At 38.2% G+C, this 26,066-nt stretch overlaps 2 protein-coding genes and 1 pseudogene across 2 annotated transcripts; 1 reads left to right on the forward strand and 2 right to left on the reverse strand.

The window, feature by feature from the left end:
* Nucleotides 1-1,598: 1,598 nt before the first annotated feature.
* LOC110043492 (calnexin-like) lies at nt 1,599-16,432 on the reverse strand. The gene is made up of 19 exons (XM_089273432.1): nt 16,134-16,432; nt 15,937-16,055; nt 13,947-14,005; nt 11,851-11,915; nt 11,074-11,150; nt 10,506-10,587; nt 10,067-10,135; nt 9,233-9,589; nt 9,005-9,116; nt 8,176-8,288; nt 7,598-7,672; nt 7,397-7,500; nt 6,900-6,945; nt 6,620-6,742; nt 6,010-6,075; nt 4,809-4,868; nt 4,684-4,713; nt 3,855-3,934; nt 1,599-3,258 (listed from the first exon to the last, which is right to left on the reverse strand). The coding sequence occupies exons 1-19, from the start codon at nt 16,275-16,277 to the stop codon at nt 3,222-3,224; spliced, it is 1,818 nt and encodes a 605-aa protein (XP_089129558.1). The 5' UTR covers nt 16,278-16,432; the 3' UTR covers nt 1,599-3,221.
* A 649-nt stretch (nt 16,433-17,081) lies between these two features.
* LOC110043439 (beta-galactosidase-like) lies at nt 17,082-20,821 on the reverse strand. The gene has a single exon (XM_089273418.1). The coding sequence runs from the start codon at nt 20,783-20,785 to the stop codon at nt 18,836-18,838; it is 1,950 nt and encodes a 649-aa protein (XP_089129544.1). The 5' UTR covers nt 20,786-20,821; the 3' UTR covers nt 17,082-18,835.
* A 2,562-nt stretch (nt 20,822-23,383) lies between these two features.
* Nucleotides 23,384-24,345, forward strand: LOC149104043 (beta-2 adrenergic receptor-like; annotated as a pseudogene).
* Nucleotides 24,346-26,066: the final 1,721 nt, after the last annotated feature.

Here is a 26,066-nt window from a genome sequence, read left to right on the forward strand (position 1 = left end):
ACAGCCAATCAGATTTCTTGTTGTAAAGGTAAATGGTATGTGAGAAGATCTGATCCCGATAAAGTTCAGAACGGCCGTATTCATTCTTCTATAAAAGAGGAGGAAGTATTCATATATTTGGTTTACTTCGACATTTTGTGTGGGTTAGGCTGAGGATTTTAGTTAAATGAACGAGATGAGCCTTGAGGTTTGAAACAGTTCGTGAGTTCGTAGTATGCAAATGCAACGAGATATTTTTATTTTTAGTTAAAGGTAACTTGATACTTTTGTTTTTCACAAGGAGTAAATTCAATTAGAGGTCACGAATCGTCGCTTCTAGTTCTTAGGACATGTTTTAGAGGGGACGAGACCTAAGATTTGAAACAGTTCTAACGTTTACAATAGTAAGTGCGGGTAACGATTGTTTTGTTCTTGTTGCACGCAAATATAACAAGATATTTTTGTTTTTTAGTCATTAATCTGGAGACATGTCAGATTACTGTAGTTTGTTCAGTCAAACATTTTATGGCTTACTATTTAGCTATCTTACCATGACCGATGTAACATCGCAACCAAAGAAAAAATGTCAAATTACCCAAATCATTACTGTACCACGAATGCTCCTATCTCCGACACTTCACACAAAAAAAATAACTCTTGCACACCTTGCATGCCTATGTTCCTTTTAGAGCCAATGCTCTGAAGAAAATTGAGTGGTTCCAGAAAATACCCACACCCACCCCTAGAAGGGTATTGGAAATTCCAAAGGAGGGGATGGGGTTCAAAAGCAAACAGTTTTAGTAAGAGTCAAACTGCAGTTCAAACCAAAAAGACGGGTTTCATTAAAGGCCGGGCATCGGGCAAATTGGCCAGCTTTGAGGACAATTTTGCCCAGCTAGTTTGACCATATAGAGGAACGTTTTTCTTATATTAGATGTTCAGCTCAGATAATTTTGCCCACCTGTGAAAACCAGTTGCCCTCTACAGAAAATGTTAACGACAACCCAGGTTGGAACGGTATGGTTATTTTCTGAAACAGCACATTTCTGGGTTATTTCATCGCACTTTGAAGACCTCATTTCCAACTACCAAGAAGAAAGTTGAGGATATGATGTGTAGCAGCTATTCTCTCATAGTAGTATAATTTTACTCACATTCTATAACAAGTGCCATTCTCTGATTGGCTACACTACTCACTACCTATTCTGTTATAGATATAGAGTGGTGCAGCAGTGTGCAGCTGTGAACAAAATGATGGCTGCTTAGTGTTTTCGAGGTGTCTGTGAAGAGGATTTCGATAATGTTTTGAATTGCTTTCCTTTTTTCAACGCAGCTCACTTTTTTAAAGAAATAGAAAACATGTTCTTGGTGATTCTATCAAGTTATGAAAACACTCATAGAAGTTTGGGAGAACTTGAAAAAGCTGTGGAAACACTTGCCTATTGGCTCTGGTGTTCCCACAGCATTTCTTCTTCTCCCAAACTTCCACTTGTGTTTTTATAACTCGATACAAAAACTACTTGTTTTTTATTTCTTAACTACAAAACATCTTTCATTGACCAAGCTTCAGGACCACTGTATTGTTCTTCCCAGAACTATATACCACCAAACAAGTATACTTAGACATTCAAAAGTTTTATTAAAATGGCAACCTCCTGTTGCTACAAACAAACTCCAATAGCCCCAAAAACTGTAAATTAAATATAAAAGATGTTCACTAAAAAGGAAAGGATGGAATGACACACAATTATAATATAACTTATTCCACTAGTATTATTGGATAACCTACGTGCAAAATTTACGACAGAGCTTGACAAAGATCCAAAGCAAGCAATTTCGTAAATAAACCTAAGACAAAACAAGAAGTACCGTAGTAAAAGCACTGATGGTCAACCTGTAAATAAAACAGTGTCCAATAACTTGGAGCTAGTGAATTCTGTCCTCCACTTGCCCAACAGGCCTGTGAAGTTTCTTACGAAAATTATTATTTTTATGAAATTCAAATTACAGAACTTCTGTAAGACACGAAATTTTGTGGCCCGAGCTAGTGAAACAACTTTTGGGTAAGTAAATCAGCCGGTTGCACCCCAGTAATACACTTGTACTCAGTCACTTATTGCCATTGTGGGGAAATGTTCAAATTCTTTTAGGATAGGTGCTGTTTGGCAATATCAGAACATTACTTTGGGGTGCCCAGTGATCTCACCTAATTGTCCGGAAGTAATGGAATCACGCAAAAATGTTTGATGATTACTTCAACTTTCAGTCATCTCCCAACATTTTTCAGGGATCAAAGAGTGCAAAGTCCTGTGGGCCAAAGCAAGATGGAAAATATTGAGGATTTGATCCCAGCCCTTCCAGCACTACTGTTCATAATGCATCTAAGCTCCAGTTCAAGCAGCTGAAAGCCCAGACACAACTCAGGGCTTTATAACCTTAGTTACCTAGTTAAGGACCTCAAAGGGGTTGACATTTTTTTCTTGAAGAATACTGAACAGTAAAGCTTTCCACACCACAACTCATTATGCCTTCAAGTCTCAACCCTTGGTTACGTTACTCTGCAATTGCCCTGGTGTACCTCAGTTAATTTAACTTGCACATTTGAGGCTTGAATAGGTTGACAATGACTCCATTTTTCCTTTCCTGTCCTTTTTCTATATTAATCTTTTTATTGAAAGATGGGCCCAAGCCTCTGAAAACTACTGCGAATTAGCTTAGTACCTAATATTAAGTTAAAAAAACATAAGTTATCACTGAAATGCTGTTTTTCCTTTTTAGTGACAACAACTGGGCAAACCAGTGGTCATCAATTGAAAGATCTGGTTCTGGATAAACAAATTATGTAAAATCGGCATTTTATCCTGTAAGGAAAGTGACAGAACTTTGTCTGATAATTATAGTAAACGATATCAGACAAAATCACATCAAGCACATTATATTGTAAGACAGTCTCATGATTTTCAAGCCTGCTCTGAAATAAGTTAAAATCAAGGTTCTGAGGTTAAGTTATAGCAGTTTATGAGTTAATGACTTTACACAATTGTGGTAGTTGTTAAAAGGGCTCTTGATTTCTAAACATTTGCCAATAAGCCTAAAGCAATTAATAAGTACATGACTAGAGGAAAAGAAGCTACCGGTAATCAGAAAAGTTTTGCAAAGTATTGAGCCTTGGAGGGAACTGAAAAATGTCCAAACTAATTCTTGGATGATCTGGAGCCATGTAGCATGAGCTGTGACGAATGTTAGTTCTCCTTTCTTGTCCTTCGTCTTGTTTTCATCCTACAAAGAAAAACAAGATGATTCAAGAGTCAAGAACGTTTTACTTTAAGCTTTTTGACAATACATTTCTCTTTGTCACTCACTCATTCAACCTCCTTGAACACTAAATTACTGTCAGTACTACCTATGATCGGATATTCCGAGAGGTTGAGAAAAGAAGTTACCTTTTACATTTTAGTTACATTTTAGAAATTATGACATGAAAAGAGCTTTCAGTAAGATTTGAAGCAGGTGGACCTCCCAAGAGGTTTGTTCCTTCAGCACTCTAGTTGGTGTCAACCATCTACTTTATGAAACTAACCCTCTTTGCCCTATAAAATTAATGAGAACCCTAGCAGAACACCTGCTGGAGCTACTATGGCTGATGGATCTTATTGAAAGCACTGCAAAAAGTAGCAAGGTAAATCAAAGCTGGACTGCAGTGTTCTCAGTTACATGTATACCCATCACACCAGTAAGTGTTTACGCTCTGCAATAATTGGTACAACACAAATTGAGGAAGCCCGGCTGGCTTTATGTGCCAGTTTGTTATGATGATCTGTATGTTGAAACAGGTAATTGACAGCTATGAAGTGCATCACTTTTTAATCCCTAACCTGCCACTGTCCTCTTCATCAACCTCATCCTTGCCAGCAGCTTCTTCTTCTTCTTCTTCTTCTTCATTTCCCTCGGCCTCCTGTTATGTACATCACAACAAATCAACATTAATTTCAAGCATAACATATAGCTGCTGTCACTCTACAATTGAGTTTGGATCAGATGCTTGGTGTAGTTGACCATTTTGACCATTGTCCTTCTGGTGTCTGGAAAGAGCTTTTTTTTTTCCTCCAGTGGAGGCAGGTAAAAGAGCACTTAATCAACAAAAGGTGGGAGGGGCAGTGGCCTCATGGCTAGTGCACTCATCTCCAGATCAAGCAGTCCGGGTTTGAGTCCTGGCTGGGGACATTGTGTTTTGTTCTTGGGCAAGACACTTTACTCTCGCAGTGCCTCTCTCCACCCCGGTGTATAAATGGGTAACAACAAATTTAATGCTAGGGGTAACCCTGCGATGGACTAGCATCTCATCCAGGGAGGAGAAGAAATACTGTCTCCTAATTACTTCATGCTATAGAAAGTGGGATAAGCTTCGGCCTGATGGGCCACCTGGCTTGTATGCAGACTTAACCTAATCAACGAAAGGTCATATTCCTGAAAATCTGTACTATTAGACACTGTAACAACTACGAAATAATACCTTGACAATTTCACAGAGTTGAGGTATTATACAATTTAAAACATTACTGTTTAAACTCCCCGTATCCACTTTTCAAAGCCTTCAATTTTGATTTCTAGATTCAACAACATAGTTCAAAGATAATCAAGTGTTTAAAATAAAAAATCAATTTTCTTGTCTGGTTTTCAACAATAAATCAGTAATTGTCTCACCTTTTCCTCATCTTCATTTTTCTCTTCAGCCTAAAAGACAAATGCACAAAGACAGTTACTGTCTGTTGGTCTACAAACATCTTGTTGTTTGTTTTATTTTCCTTGAAATACAAAAATTAACCAACCTTTTCATCACCCGCTTCAGGTGTTTCTTCTTCTTCTCCTTCTTGTGTTGGTGTTTCAGTCTGAGTAAAAAATAATTAATGTTGTAACAGCAATCACAACTCAAAAAAGTGTCCATAGTCTAGGTTAGGTGCCAGATGTGGAGGGAAATGAATGCAAAACTACCTTGATCATTTGTACTAAAGGCATCCACGGTCAAGTGTTGATTGGGGGTCAATCAAGGGTATCAATTAAGGATATCAATCAACAGTTGACCATAGATGCCTTTAGTACACATGATCCAACTAACTTTGAGTGATCCTTCAGAGGTGCACTCATCTACTGTGTGGGAACTCTTTTCACATATCTTACAACCCTAAATTTGAAACTTTTTGCAAGGAAATAAAGCAGTATCCTGATTGTTCTATCACTTAAGGGAACTAAAATTTGTTTGAAAAATTGGAGGTTTGAAAAATCATTTAACAGTAGCTTTTGCATTTTGAGCTAGAGGAACAAAATAATAATAGTTAGATTTGACAAGAATACTGTAAATAAATATGAAACAAGAAACTGTGGAATCTCAGTTTTTCAAACTCTCAATTGGAACTCCCAAATATTTGAGGCACTTGTTGCTTCAAATCATTGGGAGGTTTAAAACATTGAAAGCTGGAAAAATTGAGATTCCCCACTGTTTCTGTTTTACATTTATTTTACAGTGTTCTTATCATGTCTGCCAGTTACTTAAAATTAATGTTTCAGACAATGCCAATTTATTGTTGCCAAATCAGAGAGATAAAAAAAAGAAAGCCAGTGTAGACAAAGATCACTGTAGAATCCTTATTACCATTTGCTGATTCATGGGTAAAATCAAAGTAAGTTTGTTATCACCTGGCTGGGTTGTTTGAAAGCTGGCTACTGCTAACCAAGGATTAAAAGTTAGCCACAGTATTAATTTTTCTTCTATAAATTAAAATGTTTCTTTTTTTCTTATGTTTTATGTAGTTCGAGATTTCTCAAACTCAAAAGTGAAGGAGAAACAATGTAAACAGAAAACCTCACCGAAAGGTTACAAAACTGAAATCATAATTCGCGCTAATCCTGGGTTAGCTCAATCACGCTTTGAACAACCCAGCCAAGAATGTTCAACCAGTATATATGTATGTAGCTAGATTACATATGTACATAACTGTGCCCACTCTCAGGATTTCTTTTACAACACAATACCTTGTCTTCTTCAGGAACAACATCTTCGGTTGGTTCATCAGTCTTCTTCTTCTTGGCAGCATCACTCTGCAATCAACATGTATCTTGCGCATTCTTCTTACAAACCTACTGACATTTCTAACAGTAGCATTTGGGAGAATATACTAGAAGTAACTTCTTTATTTAAAGTTAGTGGAGAAAGCAAATAAAAATAATTAATTACTAAAACCACCATTGCCAAAAACAATGAGATCTGGCGCAAGGAAAGAAGGGATGAGAAGGTATGAAATTAAAACCATGTTACAATGCAGTAGAAGATGAAGAAGGTGGTAGTGGATGTTCTGATCATCCCTGTGAGGACATGGAACAAGTCAGGACAAGACAATGAATGAAAGATCTAGAAACTAAAACAACACCGTGCCTGGTTTCTAAAATGCATGTAAATGTTGAAGTCAGTTTAAAATGCCTAATCCTATTTCAATACTTTTTCTATTTGGTAACAAGGTTAAGGAACTTATAAAATTATAGACTAAGCACCCTTAGCCTCACTCTTGACCACCTTCAATATCTATTGTTTAAGTATTAACATCGAAAGATCATTAATTAAAAGATATATCATTATATTATTTACCTTGCTTCCAGGGAAACAGCAAGCAGCAATTAAAACAAATGGCAAAATAACAACGATGACAAACAGCACCCACAGCCATGGTCGCTCGTTTGTTGCGTCCAGCAAGTTCCTAACTACTCCACCCTAAAAAAAAAAAACAATCACAACATTTCACTTCTCCTTGTTGCAGATGTTCTTAAAGATAATGATATTATTACTACAGACAGCATAGTAACCCATGAAATATGTGAGATTTAAACACCACCAAGAAAGGGAAACGAATAAGAATCAAGTCACTAACCTCCTCATCTCCTCCATAGGTTTCTTTGACATTTTTCTTCACCCAGCTAAAGCAGAAAAAAACAGAATTTAGCCCACAAATAAGCCTTTGAACACCCAACATTTTGTATTCTAGTGGTCTTCAGGAAGGTTTATTTACACAGGATGCAATTTTCAAAAACACACTCTGAGATTTACTTCCACATCTGTTTGTAAGAGGAGTTCCGTTCCCACTAGTGAATAACTGAAGTAAGGCACTATGAGAACAACAGATTTCAGTGTTAAAGGGGTGTCTGATAACCCTTTCTGTCCCTTGTTCAAAATGTTAATTTTCCATACTGAATACAATACATTAATTTCTTTCAATGTCAGATCTGAGAATTTGGTGGTAGATCAAGACAATATCAATTTGTTAGTGCTTTTCTTTATTCTCAACACCTGTTTGTCTGATAATGCACCCATGTTGCAATGATAAATTAGATTTTAATCACAGGGTTAGGAGGGAGTTGTTGACTGTACCTGTCTGAAGCCCATTTGTCAGCAACATATTTGTCATTAGTGATGATAAAATTATCAAACAGTATATCTGGGGTCATGGACCAGAGCTCCAAACCAACAGCAGCCTGAAATAAATAAAACAAAAATCATAAAATCATGCAAATAATTTATAAACAGAGTTCAAGCACCGGTAGATAGGATTTGTTTTCCAGTCATACTTACAATGGATGTCATCTTGAAAGGTTCCTTATCCTCAAAGTAATCTGGATTTTCAATTTTTCTTGGCTTCCAAATACCCTGCAATATATTTTCTTTTAGTATTAAAATTGTGCCAAGCCCATGAGATCATCAAAAGAAATTTTAAACTTTACAAAAAAACAAACAAACAAAAAAAACTAATAACACTAATAATACTAATAATACTAACAACAATAATAATACTAACAACAACAATAATAATAATAATAATAATAATAATAATAATAATAAACATGGATACATTCATCAGGGCTGTCATTAAGTTTTGAGTCACCTGTAGCCTTGACTTTCACACCTGTAACAAACTTGCTACTTTGTGGGTGAACTGTATCAACAACAGGCAAGTTCATCCATAACATCAAGGGCCTATCACGCATACTCAACAGGTGTTACGGGTTACGACCCTTAATGACAGCCCTGTTCATTATACAATGTGACACTAGCTAACAGACAGTGGTGATCAACTCTTATTTCCCTGTCCTGCATGTTTGTCTTTGTATCAATTATCTCAGGAGAAATTAGCAGTTGATCTCTGTTTTTACCTTGTAGCTGGGGTTATCAATCAGTGGTGCTGACCATTTGCCCTTGTAAGCAGGATTATCTATGACAGGAGGCTTCCACTCTCCACAACCAGCCTTCTCACATTTCGGGTTTGCTTAAAACAGAATATGAAATAGTAAGTTTAAATTTCTGTTGGATGATAAAACTTTTAGCTTTGTGGCTGATGAAGTTTGGTTCAGCTGAACGGAATATTCCGCTTTTAAAGAGACTTTTACTGCACTCCGAGTACAGGAAATTATATACATTTTAGTTAATCATGATTCCAAAGCAGGAACACAATATTTTTTATTGTTTCTTAGAAGATAGTTTCCCATATACCATGCAGCAATACTTCACACTAAAATGTTTCACAATGATTGTATGACATTTTTTTTTTAAGATAAGCTAGGTGCTTGATTTAAGCAAACTAAAGGCACAGCAAATGAATGAGAGTGTCATCCCAAAAGGACAAAAGTACAGCACATTTCACAACAACAATACTACAATATGGTTAACTCCCTGAGTGGGAAAGATGAACCAAATCCTGCACAGTGATTGGCTACCGGAGCGGGCAAGATAGCACTATCTTGCCTGCCTGGGATAATGCTCTGTGTCCCACAAGAAAAATTTCCCTGCAGCCAAAGCATATCCCATATAATAAACCTTTAATTATTTTTATTTACCACAATTGTTCGGTCAAGATGGCTGGATATTGGCCTCGTTTCTCAACTCCATCTCAGTCTATAAGCATCCAAAAAAACAGAACTTGGCCAATATCTAGCCATCTTGACCTCAAGCTTGGTCCATAACCCATATATCAAATCAGCTCACCAACTTGTGGTGCTTCCCACTCTCCATCTTCCTCTTCATCCCAGTCATCAGGTTTGACGCCATTTGGATCTGGAACATACTCTGGCTCGTCATCCAACCAGTCTTCAGGTTTCTGACAATAATAAAACAATTTAAATTTAAACAAATTATTTACATATTGCACCATTCAACAATTCCCTTAAGGGTAAGGTAAAAAACAGTTTAGTTAGGGGATTGAATTCAGCAAACCTTTGCATCAGGGTCAGGAATTTTAGCAGGAGCATCCTCATCCCAGTCTTCAGGCTTCTCTGCATCAGGGTCGGGAATCTTTTCCCTCTCATCCCAGTCCTCTGGTTTTTTATCATGCGGGTCATCAATCTCCTTAGGGGGATTGACAGCCGGAGTGAAATCTTCCAACAAGTTGCCTGAATTGACACTCTCTTGGTCCACAAATACTTCAAATGAATTGTCAGGTCGAACTACCAAAGTGAATAAATGAGTCTTTTTGCCATCAAATACACTCTGGAAATTGCCAGTTGGCTTCTTTGCATGTTTCTCCTCGTATTCACCAGTCTTTGAGTTTTTGTGTCTAAAAATGAAGTGAAGCTAAAACGAAAATAAAAACAGCTTGTTGATGTGAGAAACAAGAACAACAATATTCTTCACACAAATGTAAGATGATCAGTCTACATTAAATGACAGAAATCCATTGATAGGCAGTGACAGAAAGTTCCCTTGCCCACTCAAGTTTTGATGTTTTAGTGCAGAGTACAAAATTCATGGACAGTATAATATTTTTAGATACTTTGAATCTTGGAAAAAGCAACCATGTTCAAGCCTTCACCAGTGCAAGGGTTTCAATACCTATTTCAGCGGAAGGGCAACTGGTTTCCACAGGCGGGTAAAACTTTAGGAACTGAACTTCTTTACAAGGAAAACCTTGAACCTCTCAACACTCAAACCAGGCAGGCAAAATCATTCTCAGAGCCAGTGTCTGTATTTCTGTTCTTGGCCAAAACAGTTTACTCCTTCAAGACTAGCAATATATTCAACGATGTCAAATATATTGTTAATGATAATTACCTTTTTGTCTTCACCACATTTGTCAGGTCCAAACATAATAGTATAAGGACTTTTGTCATGGAAAGATTTCTGTAGTAAAACAACAAAATGTAATTACTTATTGGAGGTGTCCATATCAAGTTTGATTACACGACCAAGTCATCAAGTCATGATCATATGCATATACAAAATAGTAATTTTTTTTTTTATGTCCCATAAGTGGACACTTGGGTGCCATAGTGTCTACTCATAGGTGGTTCAAGTGAGTAGTTTCCACTGATAATTTCAGTCTATCACTAACAGGTGGTTGTCGCTCACAGGGTTACCAAGGAACTCTGTGCCTGCTCAAATCTCATGTGGTCCCACCACCCTTTAGGCACCTTGCCATACATTCATCTTTTTTGCAATGAGTAAATGAACAATGAGGAATTCTTGAGTGTTACAGTGAACAAAGCTTTACCAGGTCAAGAGAATCTTGATGAGAAAGAAGTTTGACATAAGCACCACCACATTCCATTGCCTGCTGAAACTTCACTTCATACCTGGAAGAAAAATAAAATAATTTGATCATGATGTACAAAATATTATATATTTAATATTATACATATGTGTAATGTCTGGCAATGGTTGAGAAGAAAATTATCACATATTGAATCAAGCCAGACTGTCAATGATCTTGGCAAAGCTTCAAAAATAAGTTCATACAAGCAGAAAATTAGATGTAAGCAGTGTTTTTCTTTTTTACTTTTTTTATAGAAACAGTGTTCAACATCTTATAGAAACATAGTAAATGGTTTGAACCCAGGAGTATCAGTAATTTGTATAGTGTGATCATCCAGGTGAGGGTAGTTCTGAAAAGAACTGTTGTTGGTGACTGTGACAGTCACCAACAGTTCTTTTCAGAAGTATAGTACCCTCACCCAGACGATCACACTAAATGAACTATCTTATAGGAACCAATGTAGAAGTGAGGATGGCAAATTAAATTTATTAAGGGATAAAACAGAAAGAAATACCAGTATACTCACTGGACTACAAATGGCTTGTCCTTGAACTCAAATGGTTTTTTCAGCATGGAAGAAATTGCATGGTGCCTTGCCTTAGACTACAGATCAACCAACAGGAGATTAGTACATAGAAGATTGTTACTTTGATGCCCATGTTCAAAATTAACGGCTCGTAACAGCTCATGCATTTTGCAAAACCTGACAAAATGAGAAATTTATACACCCCAAACAAACTAGCATCTTAATACAGTGCCAACACTTCAGCCTGAGCTGGAACAAGAATCATTGTCTTTGAACAATAATTGTTTATTTAACATACATGTACTGAAGATCAATTATTGATCTTCAGTACATGTATGTTAAATATCAACACTATTAAAGGCGAAAATATATACAAGGTTAAATATACTTATATAACTTAGTTAACGACGAGGAGCATTGCTCATTAGTTGGTGTGGCATTGGCCTTTATTAGCGCTTTTGGTGGCGTGCTGTGGCATTTGTTTTGTTGCTAGGGTTTGCATTACTGTAATAGGCCTGGTGCGGAGCAGTTTCCTGTGCCCCCAGGTCAGCGGTTTATTGTTGCAATTTATGCGTGTGCCACTGAGCTCCTGGTTCTGTATGACGGGTGCTTGGGCTGGGGCTGGGTTTGGCGGGCAGGGCTCATGGCTGGGTTGTGGGTAGGGAAGGCTATTGGGATGCTCTTGCTACCTGGGTTTGGGGTCAGCAGCTCCAGCCCCTGGGTTCCTGGGCACCCAACCTCCATGTGCAACTCAGGTGTTAAATAGTGTCAAATTACCTTGAGAATAAGTCCTAAATCTCCAATGAATAACTTGGTTGTTGGCTCCTCAAATGACCATTCACCTGTTGTCACAAGAGTAAAAACACAGTTAAATAATTTCCAAGGACCAAGGTAAAAACTTGACCATTAAGCACATGTTCAAAAACATACAAAAAAAGTAAAACATAAAATTAATTACAATCCAGTGTAATATTTGGCAACATCATGCAGAGAGCAAAATCAATAATTCTAAAACTAAAACCCTTATACACAAATGCAAGGCAATCTCATGTGATGTATATGTCCCACATAAATTTTTGTCACTGCATGTTTGTCAATGGGTTATGATCAGAAGAGTTATAGCAACCTAAAAACATCTGATAAGGGTAAGAAATTCCTTTCATGTTATACAGTAGGGGACATTACAGCTATGGAGAAAAGGTATAACTAATTACTGGTGTGCCTACAAAAATCATCAGGGCTCGACACTAACAGTAGCCAACTAGCCACAGACTAGTAGAAATTTAGTTTTGGCTAGTAGGTTTTTGATTTCCACTAGCCACTTTGGCTAGTAAACGAAACGAAATTGGCCGTACTAGTTTCTGTCTTTCTCAAGGAAAACAAACCCTTTTCTCGGAAACAAGGCCAGACTTTCATTGTGGATGTACGTGTACCATGTTACCAGGCATGTGTTGTTCAGCACGTATGCAAATTTAAGTTTGTTTACTTTTGGCTGTGTGGTATGTAAATGGGTAACTGAACACGTTACTGCGTTGAAAAAATATTTGACAAACAAGACAGCAGTTTCTGAAAGCACACATCAATGTTCTTTATTGTTATGAAATTAGTAGAACAAAACACAAGCTTCCTGATAAAATCATGCGCAAAATCGTGTGAAACTGTAAAGGGATAACATTTCATTTATAGAGTAACAATACAAGGGTGATTTGTTGTCATATGCATACTTACGAACTTACGGTACCACAACAGAAATAACTAGATGCGAAAGATTTATTTCCTTCGACATTTAAATCAGCTGCTTTTAGCACTCGAATTTCACCAACTACAGTTTGCAGTATTGTTCAAATAGTTGTTTTGCTTTTGAAACATTTCTACAGTGCCTATCCATCTGTGAAGATTAGTCTCAACAGTTTTTACAATGACGACTCAGGGTCTCTATATTTTTCCAAGGAAGTCTCAAAGAAAGACACAGTCTTGAAAGTCTTTTTGGGAACTGGAATTAACTTTATTGGAACTAGTTTAAGTTCAATGTAATTACCAACATTATGTATTAAAGAGAGTTGCTTTCTTTTGCTTTCAAGTCTTGCTAGTAATTCTGCTGTTTATTGGACTTACCTTGTTACATGAAACTTTTTTTGACACGTTAATTTGGCGAATTTCACGTTTTAAAAAAATTGCAAATTTAAAGTGACGCAAGCAGTAAGTGTTGTGAACATAACACATTGTGTTGCTGTTGACATACAGTCCCGCCATTGCGTTTTTGTTACTTTTGACATTTTATTGTACCTTTGATAAAGTCGGTTTACCAAATTCAAGCACGTTTAAGTAACATTGCCAAGGAAATAAATTGTGATACTCAAAAATGTGAAGTTAAAGTGATTCAAAATACAAAATGTTTTGCAAAATCGCGGAACAGTCTGTTTAAGTGTCGCAAAATATGTACACCCCCAAATCATGAATAAACATGTCGCGCAAATTTCATGCTGTAAGGTAGTCAACCTCAACGCTTGGCTAGTAAAAAAAAAATTTTGGCTAGTAACATCTAAGTTATCACTAGCCACTTGGCTAGTACGTTGAAAAGTTAGTGTAGAGCCCAGATCATGATAACACTAATTAATGCAGTGAGCCATTCTTCATCTACAGATATATCTCTAGTGGAAACCAACTGAAGCAGGCAACATTGAGTAAAATAAACAGAGTTAACACTTGCACTATGTTACCTTGGAGACGTTCGAAACTTTGAAACAATGTTTTGCCTACTCCTACAAAGACTAAGAATTTTAAAGAGTGCTACACAACAAATCACTGTAATAACTTTGTGGGTGACAGAAAAAATTATGATATAAAAGATGGAAAAGCTTGCAGTGACTAACCGTCATATTTTGCTATTTCAACATCAACTCCATCTTTCTTGGCTTGAGATTTCAGCCACCTGCAGTAAAAAAAAAGCACTGAAACTTAATAAACAATAAAGCACCAATTAAAATTTAACGCATATGATTAATTTGGCAAGTGCACAATAGCCACTTAAATGCTGATAATGAGAGCATTCAACACTCATCTACAACTGTAGACCCACTTGCATCCATATAAGCCACGCTTAAAAATGAAGTGACTAGATGGATTACAGTTATGAATCTCAGTGTAGATTAATGCCTGGTTATTATTAAGGTATGCCAGCATTTGTGTTCATTTATACTCCCAAGTGGAGAGCGATTGTGTGAGAGTGAAGTGCGTTTGTACTCTAACAACAGAATGCAATGACCCCAGCCTACTTAAATAGGATTCTCAAAAGTAGTCATCTGGTGAAAATTGCCATCTAGTTCATAATCTTGGCTGGCAGCTACTTTGCTAGTGTATTTGTCGGATTCTTTAAAGGGAGATAGAAAAATCAACCACCTATTCCACCAAAAAACACCCACTAAAACACTTTGTGATACCCCTGGCTTAAAGCTAGATCACTCAGTACAAAAAACCCAGGCAAAACCGTGCAAAGGCCAAAAAAGAAATGTGTAGATCCAGAAAATATCCATACCCACCCCAAGGAAGGTTAATGGAAATTCCAAGGAGGTTTCAAAAGCCCAATTTTTTAAAGAGAAGTATGACACTAAAATAGAATTTCCAGAGGGGTGGGAGGGGGGGAGGTTCAAGCTACAAAACCTTCTGTGGGAGGGGTAGGGATATTTTCTGGAACAACACAATCTTGTCTCCAGTTGACTACTTTAAAATTTGACTGAAAGCTTGATATTTCTTCCTCCTGACACAAATGGTGTCTCAGTAAAGCTGTACAGTGTAAACCAACATATTCAGCATGAATACAGAGCTTATAACTAGAACTAGTTGACCACGTTTTTGGTTATCTCTAAAACATAACCTGTAATTGGGCTTTTCCTCTTTTGGCGAGTCAGAAACAGACTCAAGTAAGGATTTCACGATTATAAGCTTCTGGTAAGACTGTAGAAACTGTTAATTAAGAAATTTTCTGGAAGAAATTCACTTTGTGATTTTTTTTTTAGCAGAGTCAATAATGCATGAAGCCTGCTGCCCAGCTATATGAAAACTGTCAACTCAGTTTTGTTAACACCCTAGTGTGTTAACAAAAATTGATTGGCCAGTTACAAAACTACAGTTTACAACTCAAAATACAAACACATCAGTTGAAAAAAAAAAATCACTTCAGACACACACTTCATCAACAGTGAGCCTTGCTCATACCTTTGATTCTTTGTGCCATTATAGCAGTACTTATTGATTAATACTGTGCTAGATATAGTCAACTGAAGCTTTTTTGTAAGAAACACTCACTAATTCCATATATGCTTGATCATGCAAATGTTATAAGAATACAATACACCTGTGGTATGAAAATTAGGAATTTTGTCCCTACATGTACAAATGTACGTGAAGCTTCATGTCTGTATACCTTGCAAAACAAGAACAAACCCTCCTTGTTATTCAAAATTAACCAGTGTGCCAAATAAACTTGGAAATAATGCCAAACAGGTCACTTGGGTGGAACATTAGTGAAAGGGCTATTAAGACAAGGTGCATTGTGCATCAAAAACTACTACCATGGCTACACCCAATGAATTGAAGAATCTTTTTTTTTTTCAATACAAAGCGAGTATCATACAGAAAAATCAGAAGTCTGACAAATGTCCAAAAAAAGACGCCTTGAAAACTACTACTGACTTACGTGAGGTTTAGAATGTAACGCTATCAGACCGTATGGACTGAACAGGCTAGAGTTCTGTCAAAACTTATTCACGAGTAGATACAGCTTTCCAACTGCAAACAACTGCAATATTTCCCACACACCGGCAAAAATTTAAAAACGTTCTTAATTCAAAAAATATATTTTACCTGCTTTCAAACTCTCCTCGTTTTGCGAAGGGTTCTGCAAAGAATACCGAGTCCTCGTGTTCAAGTGCAATGACTGGAGGTGAATAAGATTCTATTTCCACTTTCTTTTTCTCTTTGCCCTGCCAACGTTACGAAATACAATTAAACCAGGTTTGTGATCTCTTTGAGCAATTCAAAACGGATATATAACCACTTGCCTTATCTTCCTGCTCGCTCTCGCCGTCGCTTTCTAAGTCGTCTTCATCTTCAACGTCCGCAACATCGTCTTCGGCTCGTGATGACAAAGCAGAACAAAGAAGAACTACAAGACCGAGGTACACGAACAACTGTTTAAGCCGCATAGTGAAAAAATACTGTTCTCAGGTTAAAAATTTCAAGGGCTTATCGACTGTTTGAAATTTTTAAAGAGCAAGAAGGAAGAAATGAGGAACCAAGCCGCTGAAAAAGCGCAGAAAAATTCAAATCAGACGCGTGGACGTAACTGAATGGTCAAATGAAAGGACACATGCTCCTTAGGCGTCAGGGACTGGAGCCTACTTCTCAGGTATTAGCCAATTGAAAGGCCCGTACTATCCACCTAAAACCTTGTGAAAGTCTCGCGGGGCGCGGTGTGAAATCTCGCGGGGACCGCATTGTGAAAAAAGTCTCGCGGGGCGCGGACGGCCTTGTGAAAGTCTCGGGGGACGCGGGCGGAAAAGAACGCCTGACTAAGCACAAATTCATAGTTGCCAGAATCTAGCTAGAATTAATATGTTTTAAGGCTGTATTATAAATTTGCTTGGCCTTTATGTGTCTTTGAGCACTCATTATTCACCCATCAGCCAGCAGATGAGGGAAGTGGGGGAGGGCTGGGTAGTGTGGTATCCTATCCCAACATACACATTTGATTGGCTCCTTGTGAAAAAATTCAAGACTGCGTCCTTGAAAATTTTTCTACTACAAAAAATCTTTGGGAAGAACTGAAGGACCTCTCATGTCAGCCTAGCGGATACTCAAACTGGATCAACTCGCAAATAACAAAAAGTAAATTACTATAAAAACCAAATACACCCATCACCTCCCTCTAATTAAGGATACAGAATGATAAGTTTGATCATTTTTGTGAAGATATTTGCTTGGCAAATTTGATGTATGTATACAACAAATACAACTGAGAACAAAGTTCTTTATTCACAACATATTTTCATTCTACATACAATGATGACAAACTATCGTAAAGATTGAAAAAAATAAAAAGACCTCTACAATAACTATTGTCACTTTGTATGAAATAAAACATTGGATAACAATCTTCCATTTCCTTAAGTTAGCAAATTGATTTGCAGTTCCAAAAAATATCCATACTCCCCCCACAGAAGGGATTGGAATTTCCTGGGGGGTGGGGGGTTCTCTTAGACCAAAACATTTAAAGAAATGTATTGAGCTTAATAAAAATTTCCAGAGGGGTGTGGGGCTCTTGGAAAAAAATCCCTTCCATGGTGGGGGTATGGATATTTTCTGGAACAACACACTACTACTTTAGATTAGAAATAGAGCCAATGGAAAACATTTAAGTGGAACATAATTCAGTCAATCCAATCCACAGGGTCAGAGGAGCCAGCTATGACTCCAACACTGGTGTTTAACTCCACTTAGGTGACTAGGAGTAGAGCTACTCTCCCTGGATGGGTCGCTAATCCATCTCAGGTTACTGCCTAAGATTTTCACTCTCCTTGGTGGAGGGAGGCACTGTCCAAGTACTATGTCACCCAAGAACAGAATACAGTGACCCTGGCCAGGTTTAAACCTGGATCTCTCTCAACTGGAAGTCAAATACACTAGAGCCATCAGGCAGCCACATCTCCTCAACTTGGGGTATGCTTAACACACAAAAATAATGTCACACAACAAAATGGCTCTACAGGTAAGAGTCGATGTGGGATGTGAGTGTCTGTAAGGGTTAACCCTGATAATTATTGAAAGCTAACCATTGTCAAGTCAGTGATATTTAGGCTAACCTGAGCACTATCTAGGCTAGCCAGAATGCCATTTCATCATTTTGCCATTTCGTGTATTAAACACACTCCTCCTCTTCAACCATTGACCAAAATGAGTAGCACATTTTCAAATCAAATTCCTACAGTGCACTGCCACAATAAGCACAGCAAAGTTCTAAAAACTAGAGCAATGACATCTAATTTTGAAGTACAATAACAATAGAGATGCACATGCAACATCTGTCTTCTTCCTATCTCTATATGGGGAGAACTTGCTTACACAGCCTATGGTATTGCAGTCAAATCCCCATAATAAGGAAACTGTATGGACAACAGAAAATGCCCATAAAAGTGGGGAAGAAGATCTGCTTTCAAGATACAGGACCCCAAATGAATGTCCACAAAAGGTGTTATTATACAGTGTTCACAATCTATTTTGAACTTACTCAAATTCAGCTACAGTTTCAAATGACAGTTCAGTTTGCATATGATTTCACTAAAGAGGGAACTTTAAGAATTCTCAAAATGTAGAGAAATATTGGAAATCATTACTTGAAGGTAATTTAGTTCAGATTCTACTGAAATGATGCCAAATGTCCTACATAAGATATATCTACAGGGAATCAGGGTCTAGTTGTCAGAATTTAACTTCGTCTAGTCTTGGATTATAAGTTTTGTTGAATACAAATTCCATGCTTCCCGGCTGTCAAACTCATAGCAGGAAGTATGCACCAGATTTTTCCAGTTTACTTTTATAAGGTTATAGCTTGTAATGTAGTAATAATTCTTAATTAGTAATAACTTATGTCATTTTCATGCATCATTCTGCTACAGTTTAGTATGTACAGGGAAAAAAACATCACAGCTTGGCTAGTGATCTTGCCCTTTTCTTTAATGTTTCTCGCCTCCACATTGTAGCTTGTTCAAGCTTCTATCTGACTTCCGTCTATAGGATGTACAGACCCATTGATGGAAGGGGTCGACACAAACTCAACATAGCAGTTTTCAGGAAATTCACAAGGTGCACTATCCAGTTCAAGTAACACCACCCTAGCAGGATTCTGGCTGATGGACAGCACATTTGCTGGGACAAACAAGGTGATCTGTGGACCGACTACAGGCCAGTACCGACCCAAGTTAAAGCCATTGACAAATGCTTGCCCTTTACTCCATCCTGGCAGCTGAAGAAATGTGTCAGAAGAAGAATTTACCAGAAATTCTCCATGGAAAAAGGAAGGGGCAAAGCTGTCATCCATATTGGATAATTCTGTCTTGTGTTCATCAGAGAGAGGTAAAAAGGAAGAATCTTCTGCGAACAGATTTTCTAAGTTAGTAGGAAAGATCTGCCAGTCCAGTAGTATAGTTCCACTTAAGGTGACATTGCCAAGGATTCCCTTAGCATCAACAGTCCCTCCACTCAGTCGTCCCATATTCTCCACTAAAATATCTAGCTGTAGAAAGTCTCCAATGTCAAGAGGTACCGTTTGGTTTCCTGGATAACCAAACATTGTGGCTTGACGGACTTGGCCAACGTAGATAATTGCCCTGTCACGTAATAAACCACTGACACTCAAGGTGGCACTAGACTGGTAAAACGAATCAGGAATCTTTGTTCTATAGACAATGAAGCCATAGTTCTGTCCAATCTGTTCCATTGTTAAAGGAAAAGTTGCATTCACAGGACCAAAGGGAAGATACAGTATTGGCAAAGCCTCAAGAAAGGTCCTTATTCGGGACATTTGAACTTTACCATAGGCAAACTTTGTTGTGTTAGCAGGGACTGGCATAACTGGCAACTTCTCATGCTTGGCAATTGTCTCTTTCAGAATGCGAAATTTTGTTGTGGTATCACCAGCTTCTGTCAAAGGTGCATCGTAGTCATAACTGGTTATGCTTGGTAATAAAAAGTGTGCAGATTTGTTGTAACCTGCACCATTCATAAAACCAAAGTTAGTGCCACCTTCATACATGTAAAAGTTCACGGAGGCATTCATAGAAAGGATCTTGTCAAGAGTACTAGCTACCATTGATGCTGGCCGCGTTTGGTGAGGCACACTCCAGCGGTCCAACCAACCCGGGTAAAACTCGGTATTGACCAGGGGTCCATGGGGGGAGAATTTGCGCATAACTGCAAATGCCTTCGCTGGGTCTGTGCTTGCTCCAAAGTCTACAGTGGCATAAAGTGATGGGATAGTTCCACACTGTAAGTCAGCCTCAGAATCACCGTCTACTGTAAAAAGAATGATGTCGTTGCCAAGATACTGGCGGAATAACTGCTCAAGAAATTTGAGGTAATCATGATCACAGGCGAAGTAAGAACCATATTCGTTCTCAACTTGAACTGATATGATTGGTCCTCCATTAGCGTACAGCAGAGGTTGGAGTTTGGGCAGAAGCACGCCCATCCATGACTGCACATAGGTCGTGTACTGACGATTGTCCATGGATCTTAAGATAATTGAGGTGTTCTTCACCAACCACGGTGGGTAGCCGCCAAACTCCCACTCAGCACAAATGTAAGGACCTGCTCTGACGATCACTAGAAGCCCAAGGCTGTTGGCGAGCTCGATAAAACTCACGACATCTGCATCTCCCTCAAAGTTGTATTGCCCCTGAACTGGTTCGTGGATATTCCAAGCAACGTAAGTCTGCACAGCGTTCAAACCTCCGGCTTTCATTTTCATGAGCCTGTCTTTCCAATAAAAACGAGGAACTCGAAAATAATGAAGGCTCCCGGAAATGTAACGAAATGGCTCTCCATCCTTCAGGAAACAGTCGTTTTTGTAGTCAATGACGAAAGATCGAGATTCCGAGAAACGCACTGCGTAAACAAGGGCAAAGAAGAAGAGAAGGTACTTCAGACCGGCAGCCATCGTGCTCTCACTCCAAAGCTTATGAATGTCATGTGATAAATAGACTCGAGGCTCATTGAAATTCGACACCTGTCACACATCATCACGCAACAGGTCACGCCATGTACTGAATCTTCACGGTCCTTCACGTGCAAGAATAATATGCGTTTATTTCTTAGCCTGCGAACGGGCTCCCGGCGAGCCCGAAAGAAGCTCCTCCTCGATCGCTTCGCTCTCCAGATTCTTCAGATTCACGTTTCGCGCTCGCCGAATTTTTTTCCGTTCTTGCCTTGAGCCTGTTCGCAGGCTATTATTTCTTTGTTTCGTGCGTAGGGGGTCCTTGCTGCTTTGATCTAAATTGGATTATTTTCACCTTTCAAATTAACGTTGCTAGCCTATCCTTGCTCTAGAGTAAAGAGTTATTTTCTGGTAGACTTTCTGCAGACTTACGTGTTGAATTTAGTTTTTCCCAAAGCTTTTCAGGTTGGCCTATACTAAAACAACCTTTCCCCAATTATTAAATTCCCTCAGTGTTCCCTTAGATTTCGCCTCCACTGCGGGAAATAATTTTTAATAATTCACGTTAAACCGAAAATATAATACATATACACGTTTTTGTTTGTTTGTTTGTTTGTTTTTGTTTGTTTTTGTTTTTTGTTTGTTTTTTTTTTCCAACAGCTTCGCAGTCACTGTATCGACCTCGGCTCTACCAGTCCTTCATAAGCTTGACAGTCACGTGACAGTTTTTTCTTAGCTCAAGTGATGGGTTACCAAATTTCCATAGTTATGGGGCTCCGCTCCGGCTAAAACTATAAATTGGCCGTGTGAACGCAGACGTATTTCCGTAGATAAACGACAGCAGGAAGAACGTCTGCACTCGCAGGCTAGCGTTCAAGGGACTCTTTCTATATTTTGTGACATCTCCATTCCTCCTCTGTGACTGATCCAGCTAAAGCCCATCCAACTAATGCTCATGGTGAGCTCATCATGATACAAGCAAAATATTGATTGCACGACACGCAGGCACCCCTTTACACAACTTCCCTTGTTCCTGAATAAAACGCCCTGTTTATAACCAGTATCCTCGAATTCCAACAGTCGCATTTATTTTTCTTCGTTTTGGTTCTTGCATTTTTGTTCGTTTATATGTCTTGGTTGTTTAAAATACTGGGTTACATCTCTATGAACAACAGACATCAACAGTTTTCCATTCATTCCCAGGGTAGCCTGGGAACAAGGCCGAGCTAGCCGAGTGTGGTCTAGAACGAGCGGAATTCACAGGGGACTCTTCCCATACTATCCCAGGGCTTTCTGGTTTTCACTACCGACACGAGCACAAGGTTAAGCGCAAACAAAACAGCTCTTGTTTCACAGTGAAAACGGTTTCAACGCAAGAATAAGCACAATGTGACTCAAGGGCAAGCACAAGGATCAAAATTTTTCCTTTTTTTCTGCTTGCACTTGTGCCTGCCTTCCGTATGCCATGTGAAAACGAAACACCACATAAGCACAAGGAAATTTACTTCTTACTTATCTAATCAACAACTAGATCCGTGACCAAATTATACAATATCAGAGGTCTATACAACTGTTATGGACTTTGACTGTTGCGGAATAAAGACCACTGACAAACATTTGCTAAACACGACTCAAATATCAGGTGGCTCAACACTAAATTTAGCATGCAAATAGACGATAACCTCCATGTGAAAATATGCTCGGATATTTGTCCACGGACATTATCAGTTCAGAAAAGCGCATAGCTCGAGGAAACCTGTGAGCTTTGAGAAACAGATAATGTCCAAGGAATTAAATGAATGCAGTACTGAAAACCCGCGTGTAAGAACCTACATTTTTTTAAGTCTGGCAAGATAGGTTTTTGTATTTTGGGGTAGTAATTGGCAATAAGTAGGTTCTTAATTAGGTTCTTAATTTCTATGAAGGAGATATAGTTGATGATTACCAGAAAAATAAATAAACAGTATTATTCACAATTGCATTATGATAAGCGTAGCACTACTGGTTATAGAACTCGCGTATATGTAGTCTATGTAGTGTTGCCTCTGTAACAAGAGTTCATAATTTAACTGTAACCTACATATAAGAAACTGATTGATCTCGCTTGGCTCAACAGGTTCTTATATTTTGGGTATTAAAATGGAAATTTCTGCCAGCAGGTTCTTAATCCTCTAGTTCTTACACGCGGGTTTTTACTCTATTTGATGGATTATAATTATCAACATCACTCGGTAACTTATCAGTGGCATATTTATAACATTTACCTTTAAAACATGTGATTCTATCAATTCTAACTGTTTTAAGAGTTTTGATACCATTTCGCTGAAGTCTGTTTTGGGGGATCCCTCAAGAACTTTCAAAACTAGATTGATTAGAAGTTCTTGTCAAAATATATATAAAAAACATTTGCTTGGAACAGTGTTGCGATGAACATCGTCTCTTGGCAATATTCATTTCATGCAAAATAAAAAAAAAAACATCATTAACTGTATTCAACCTGCTTAACATCACATCATAATGTACGAAGGACTGCACGGCAGCTGAACTCCAAACAATTTGTATTTAACTCATACTTCTCTTGTTGTCCTTGACAAACCTAACATGAATATTAGCTGCAGCTTCAACGAAAGACTGGGCAATGCGTCATCCATAGTTCTCTCTCTGTTGCTCTCCCTGACTGGTTTAGCAGCTGTCATTGCAAATGCAGTGGTGCTGTTGTTGTTCTACAAAAACGAGTCTTTACGAACAATTTCAAACCGGTTTTTAGCCTCGTTGTGCGTAGCAGACTTGTTAGTTGGGCTTGTAGTGCACCCTATGTACATAGCTATCAAAGTTCTCGCTCAGCCACGAAAAACTACCATTTTGTTGAAAGTTATTCATATGGTGTGGATTCACTCAACTGCCGCCACAGTATTCAACTTATGTTGTGTTTCTGTTGACCGATTTATTACCATTCGCTTTCCTTTTCGTTATCAGAGCAAAGGTGTTACGCAGTGATTATAATGGTGTGGTTAATCTCACTGTTTCTTCCATTCTACGGGATTTTGGTAGATAATCCGACGATCGTTGAAGATATGTGGCTTTCCTTGTCATTTATTTATTTATTTATTTATTTATTTATTTTGTTCTTCCAATATCTGTTGTCACTTTGTGCCATTTGAGGATTTCAAAATCGTCAAAAAGCAACCTAGAAAAATAAAAAAAGAAAATCTGCAAAACTCTGCCGAAAACAATACTTCGACTCGTGCTATACAAAATTACAAAGCTATCGAAACCATTGGCTTTGCGTTGGTTGTTTTTATTGTTCCATGGATGCCTTCTTTAATAGCTACTGTTGTGGGCTATCTTACTGCAGCTGACAAATGCCTTGACAATAAACTGGCCTATGTTGTGTGGCCCTGGATTTCAGCAATTAGATTTACATCTTCAGGATCAACCCGTGGATATACGTCTTCAGAAAAGGAGAGTTTCGCGAAGCATTACGCCGTTACTTTCCTTGGTTTTCGTCGGACCTTACACCAGAATATGCCTTAGAATTAGATGTAGACCAGAGAAAAACATAAAATCACAGAATTTTTTTTTATTTTACAGAACTTATTCGCGAGTCTCATCTGAATGTAAATTGCGGCCTATTATCTTATTACATGAAATTTTCGCGACACGTTAATTTCGCAAATTTCGCGATTTATAATAGTAATAGGACTGACTGGAGTCCAGTTCGGTCTGTAATCATAGAAGCAAGCAACAAAATTGGACGACCGCAAGCGGGGTCTAATTTGTTAATCACAAGTATGATTACAGACTAGCCTACGAACAGGCTCCCGGCGAGGACGGAAAAAAAATTCGGCGAGCGTGGAACTGAAGAATTTGGAAAGTGAAGCGATCGGGGCGGGACGGGGGATTCCGCGCTTAGTTCGGGCTCACCGGGAGCCTGTTCGCAGGCAGACCAGTTACAGACTGAATTGGACGACGCGATGTCTTGTTACCATTTCAATTCCCCACAAAAGTAAAAGTTTCATTTGAAAAATAGCTTTTAATAGTCATTTTCAAATATCATAATTAAAACTATGGAGAATAGCTTGCAAAATGGCTGTTAAGTCTCTTTCAAAACAGTCACTGGAGATTAAACCTCCACAATTTTACAAAGTCAGTCTCTTGCATTGGTTACTGTGAATAGTGATTGTAATCAATGTTGTGATTGGTGGATTTAGTGGAGAGGACTTAATGTGATTGGCTCATGTAATTATAACTGTTCGATTACACTGTCCGATTGCAACTTTGCAGATTAATTAGAGCAAAATACAGCAGTTTATGCACCAATCACATTTGAGGAAATTGCAATTGTTATGATTAAAAAAGAAAATCGCGAAAATAAAGTGACACTAACAAAAAGTGTCGCGAAAAACGCGAAAAATAGGTGACTCAGATCATGTTACTGTTGACATATAGTCCCACCTTTGCGTTTTTGTTAATTCTGACGTTATTGTACTTTTAATAGAGTCGGTTTACTAAATTCAAGGACACGTTAAAGAAACATCGCCGAGGAAATAAATTGTGTGTTTCTCAAAAACGCGAAGTTAAAGTGATTAAAAATACAAAATTTTTGCAAAAACGCGGAATTTAAGTGTCGCGAAATATGCACTCCTCAAAATCACGAAATAAAAAAATTCATATAACAACGCCCTAGAGGGTTATTCTGAGAGGATGACGTTTCGACTGTTAACTCCTCGTCAGATTAAGTAGCATTTCTCTACGTAGCATGGACCGCGATTCTTTCTCTTGTCTCTCTGTTGCTTGTTCTATGAAAACCCAGCCAGCCTGAGTTCTTCGCTCCTGTATCAATGTTGACAAGCCCCAAGAACTCCCAAGCAGCTGGCTCCGGCTGCTAACGCTTGAGCTCAATCTCCTGTTTCTTTTAGTTTTCTTCACGGTCTAAAACGCTCCAAGGAGCCTTAGTCGAGTCTCTTCCTTGTCGTCCAAGCCCCTGTTGTTTAAAACATGAATAATACTATTCACCACTTTTATGGTTGTTTGTGCGGATTGCTCGGGCGTTAATATGAATAGCCCTGTTTTTACATTGCGTAAAATGGAGGACATGAAAAAATTGGAAGATTGCAAACAAAAAAATTAGTGTTCAACTTTTTCAATATGTGTCTCTGTTGTCATGGATAATTAGTTAGAGACCTCCCAGAGAACTGGAACTTTTAAAAGTGCTTGAAAAGTAACTAAAAACACTTGTCACTCTACATCTACAATAAGATGTGCTTGTTTATCGTATCCAGAA

Source organism: Orbicella faveolata, unplaced genomic scaffold (genome assembly GCF_042242905.1).
Source record: "Orbicella faveolata isolate gen_17 unplaced genomic scaffold, um_ofav_v1 contig_35, whole genome shotgun sequence".
Lineage (NCBI taxonomy): Eukaryota > Metazoa > Cnidaria > Anthozoa > Scleractinia > Merulinidae > Orbicella > Orbicella faveolata.

Bases quoted from the DNA above. Each gene is read 5' to 3' on its own strand.
- LOC110043492 (XM_089273432.1), bottom strand. From the start codon at position 16,277: ATGCGGCTTAAACAGTTGTTCGTGTACCTCGGTCTTGTAGTTCTTCTT. The intron at 11,916-13,946 runs GTTAGTCACTGC...TTGTGACAACAG, and splicing joins TGAAATAGCAAAATATGACG to GTGAATGGTCATTTGAGGAG. The intron at 4,714-4,808 runs GTTGGTTAATTT...TTTGTCTTTTAG, and splicing joins CTGAAGCGGGTGATGAAAAG to GCTGAAGAGAAAAATGAAGA.
- LOC110043439 (XM_089273418.1), bottom strand. From the start codon at position 20,785: ATGGCTGCCGGTCTGAAGTACCTTCTCTTCTTCTTTGCCCTTGTTTAC.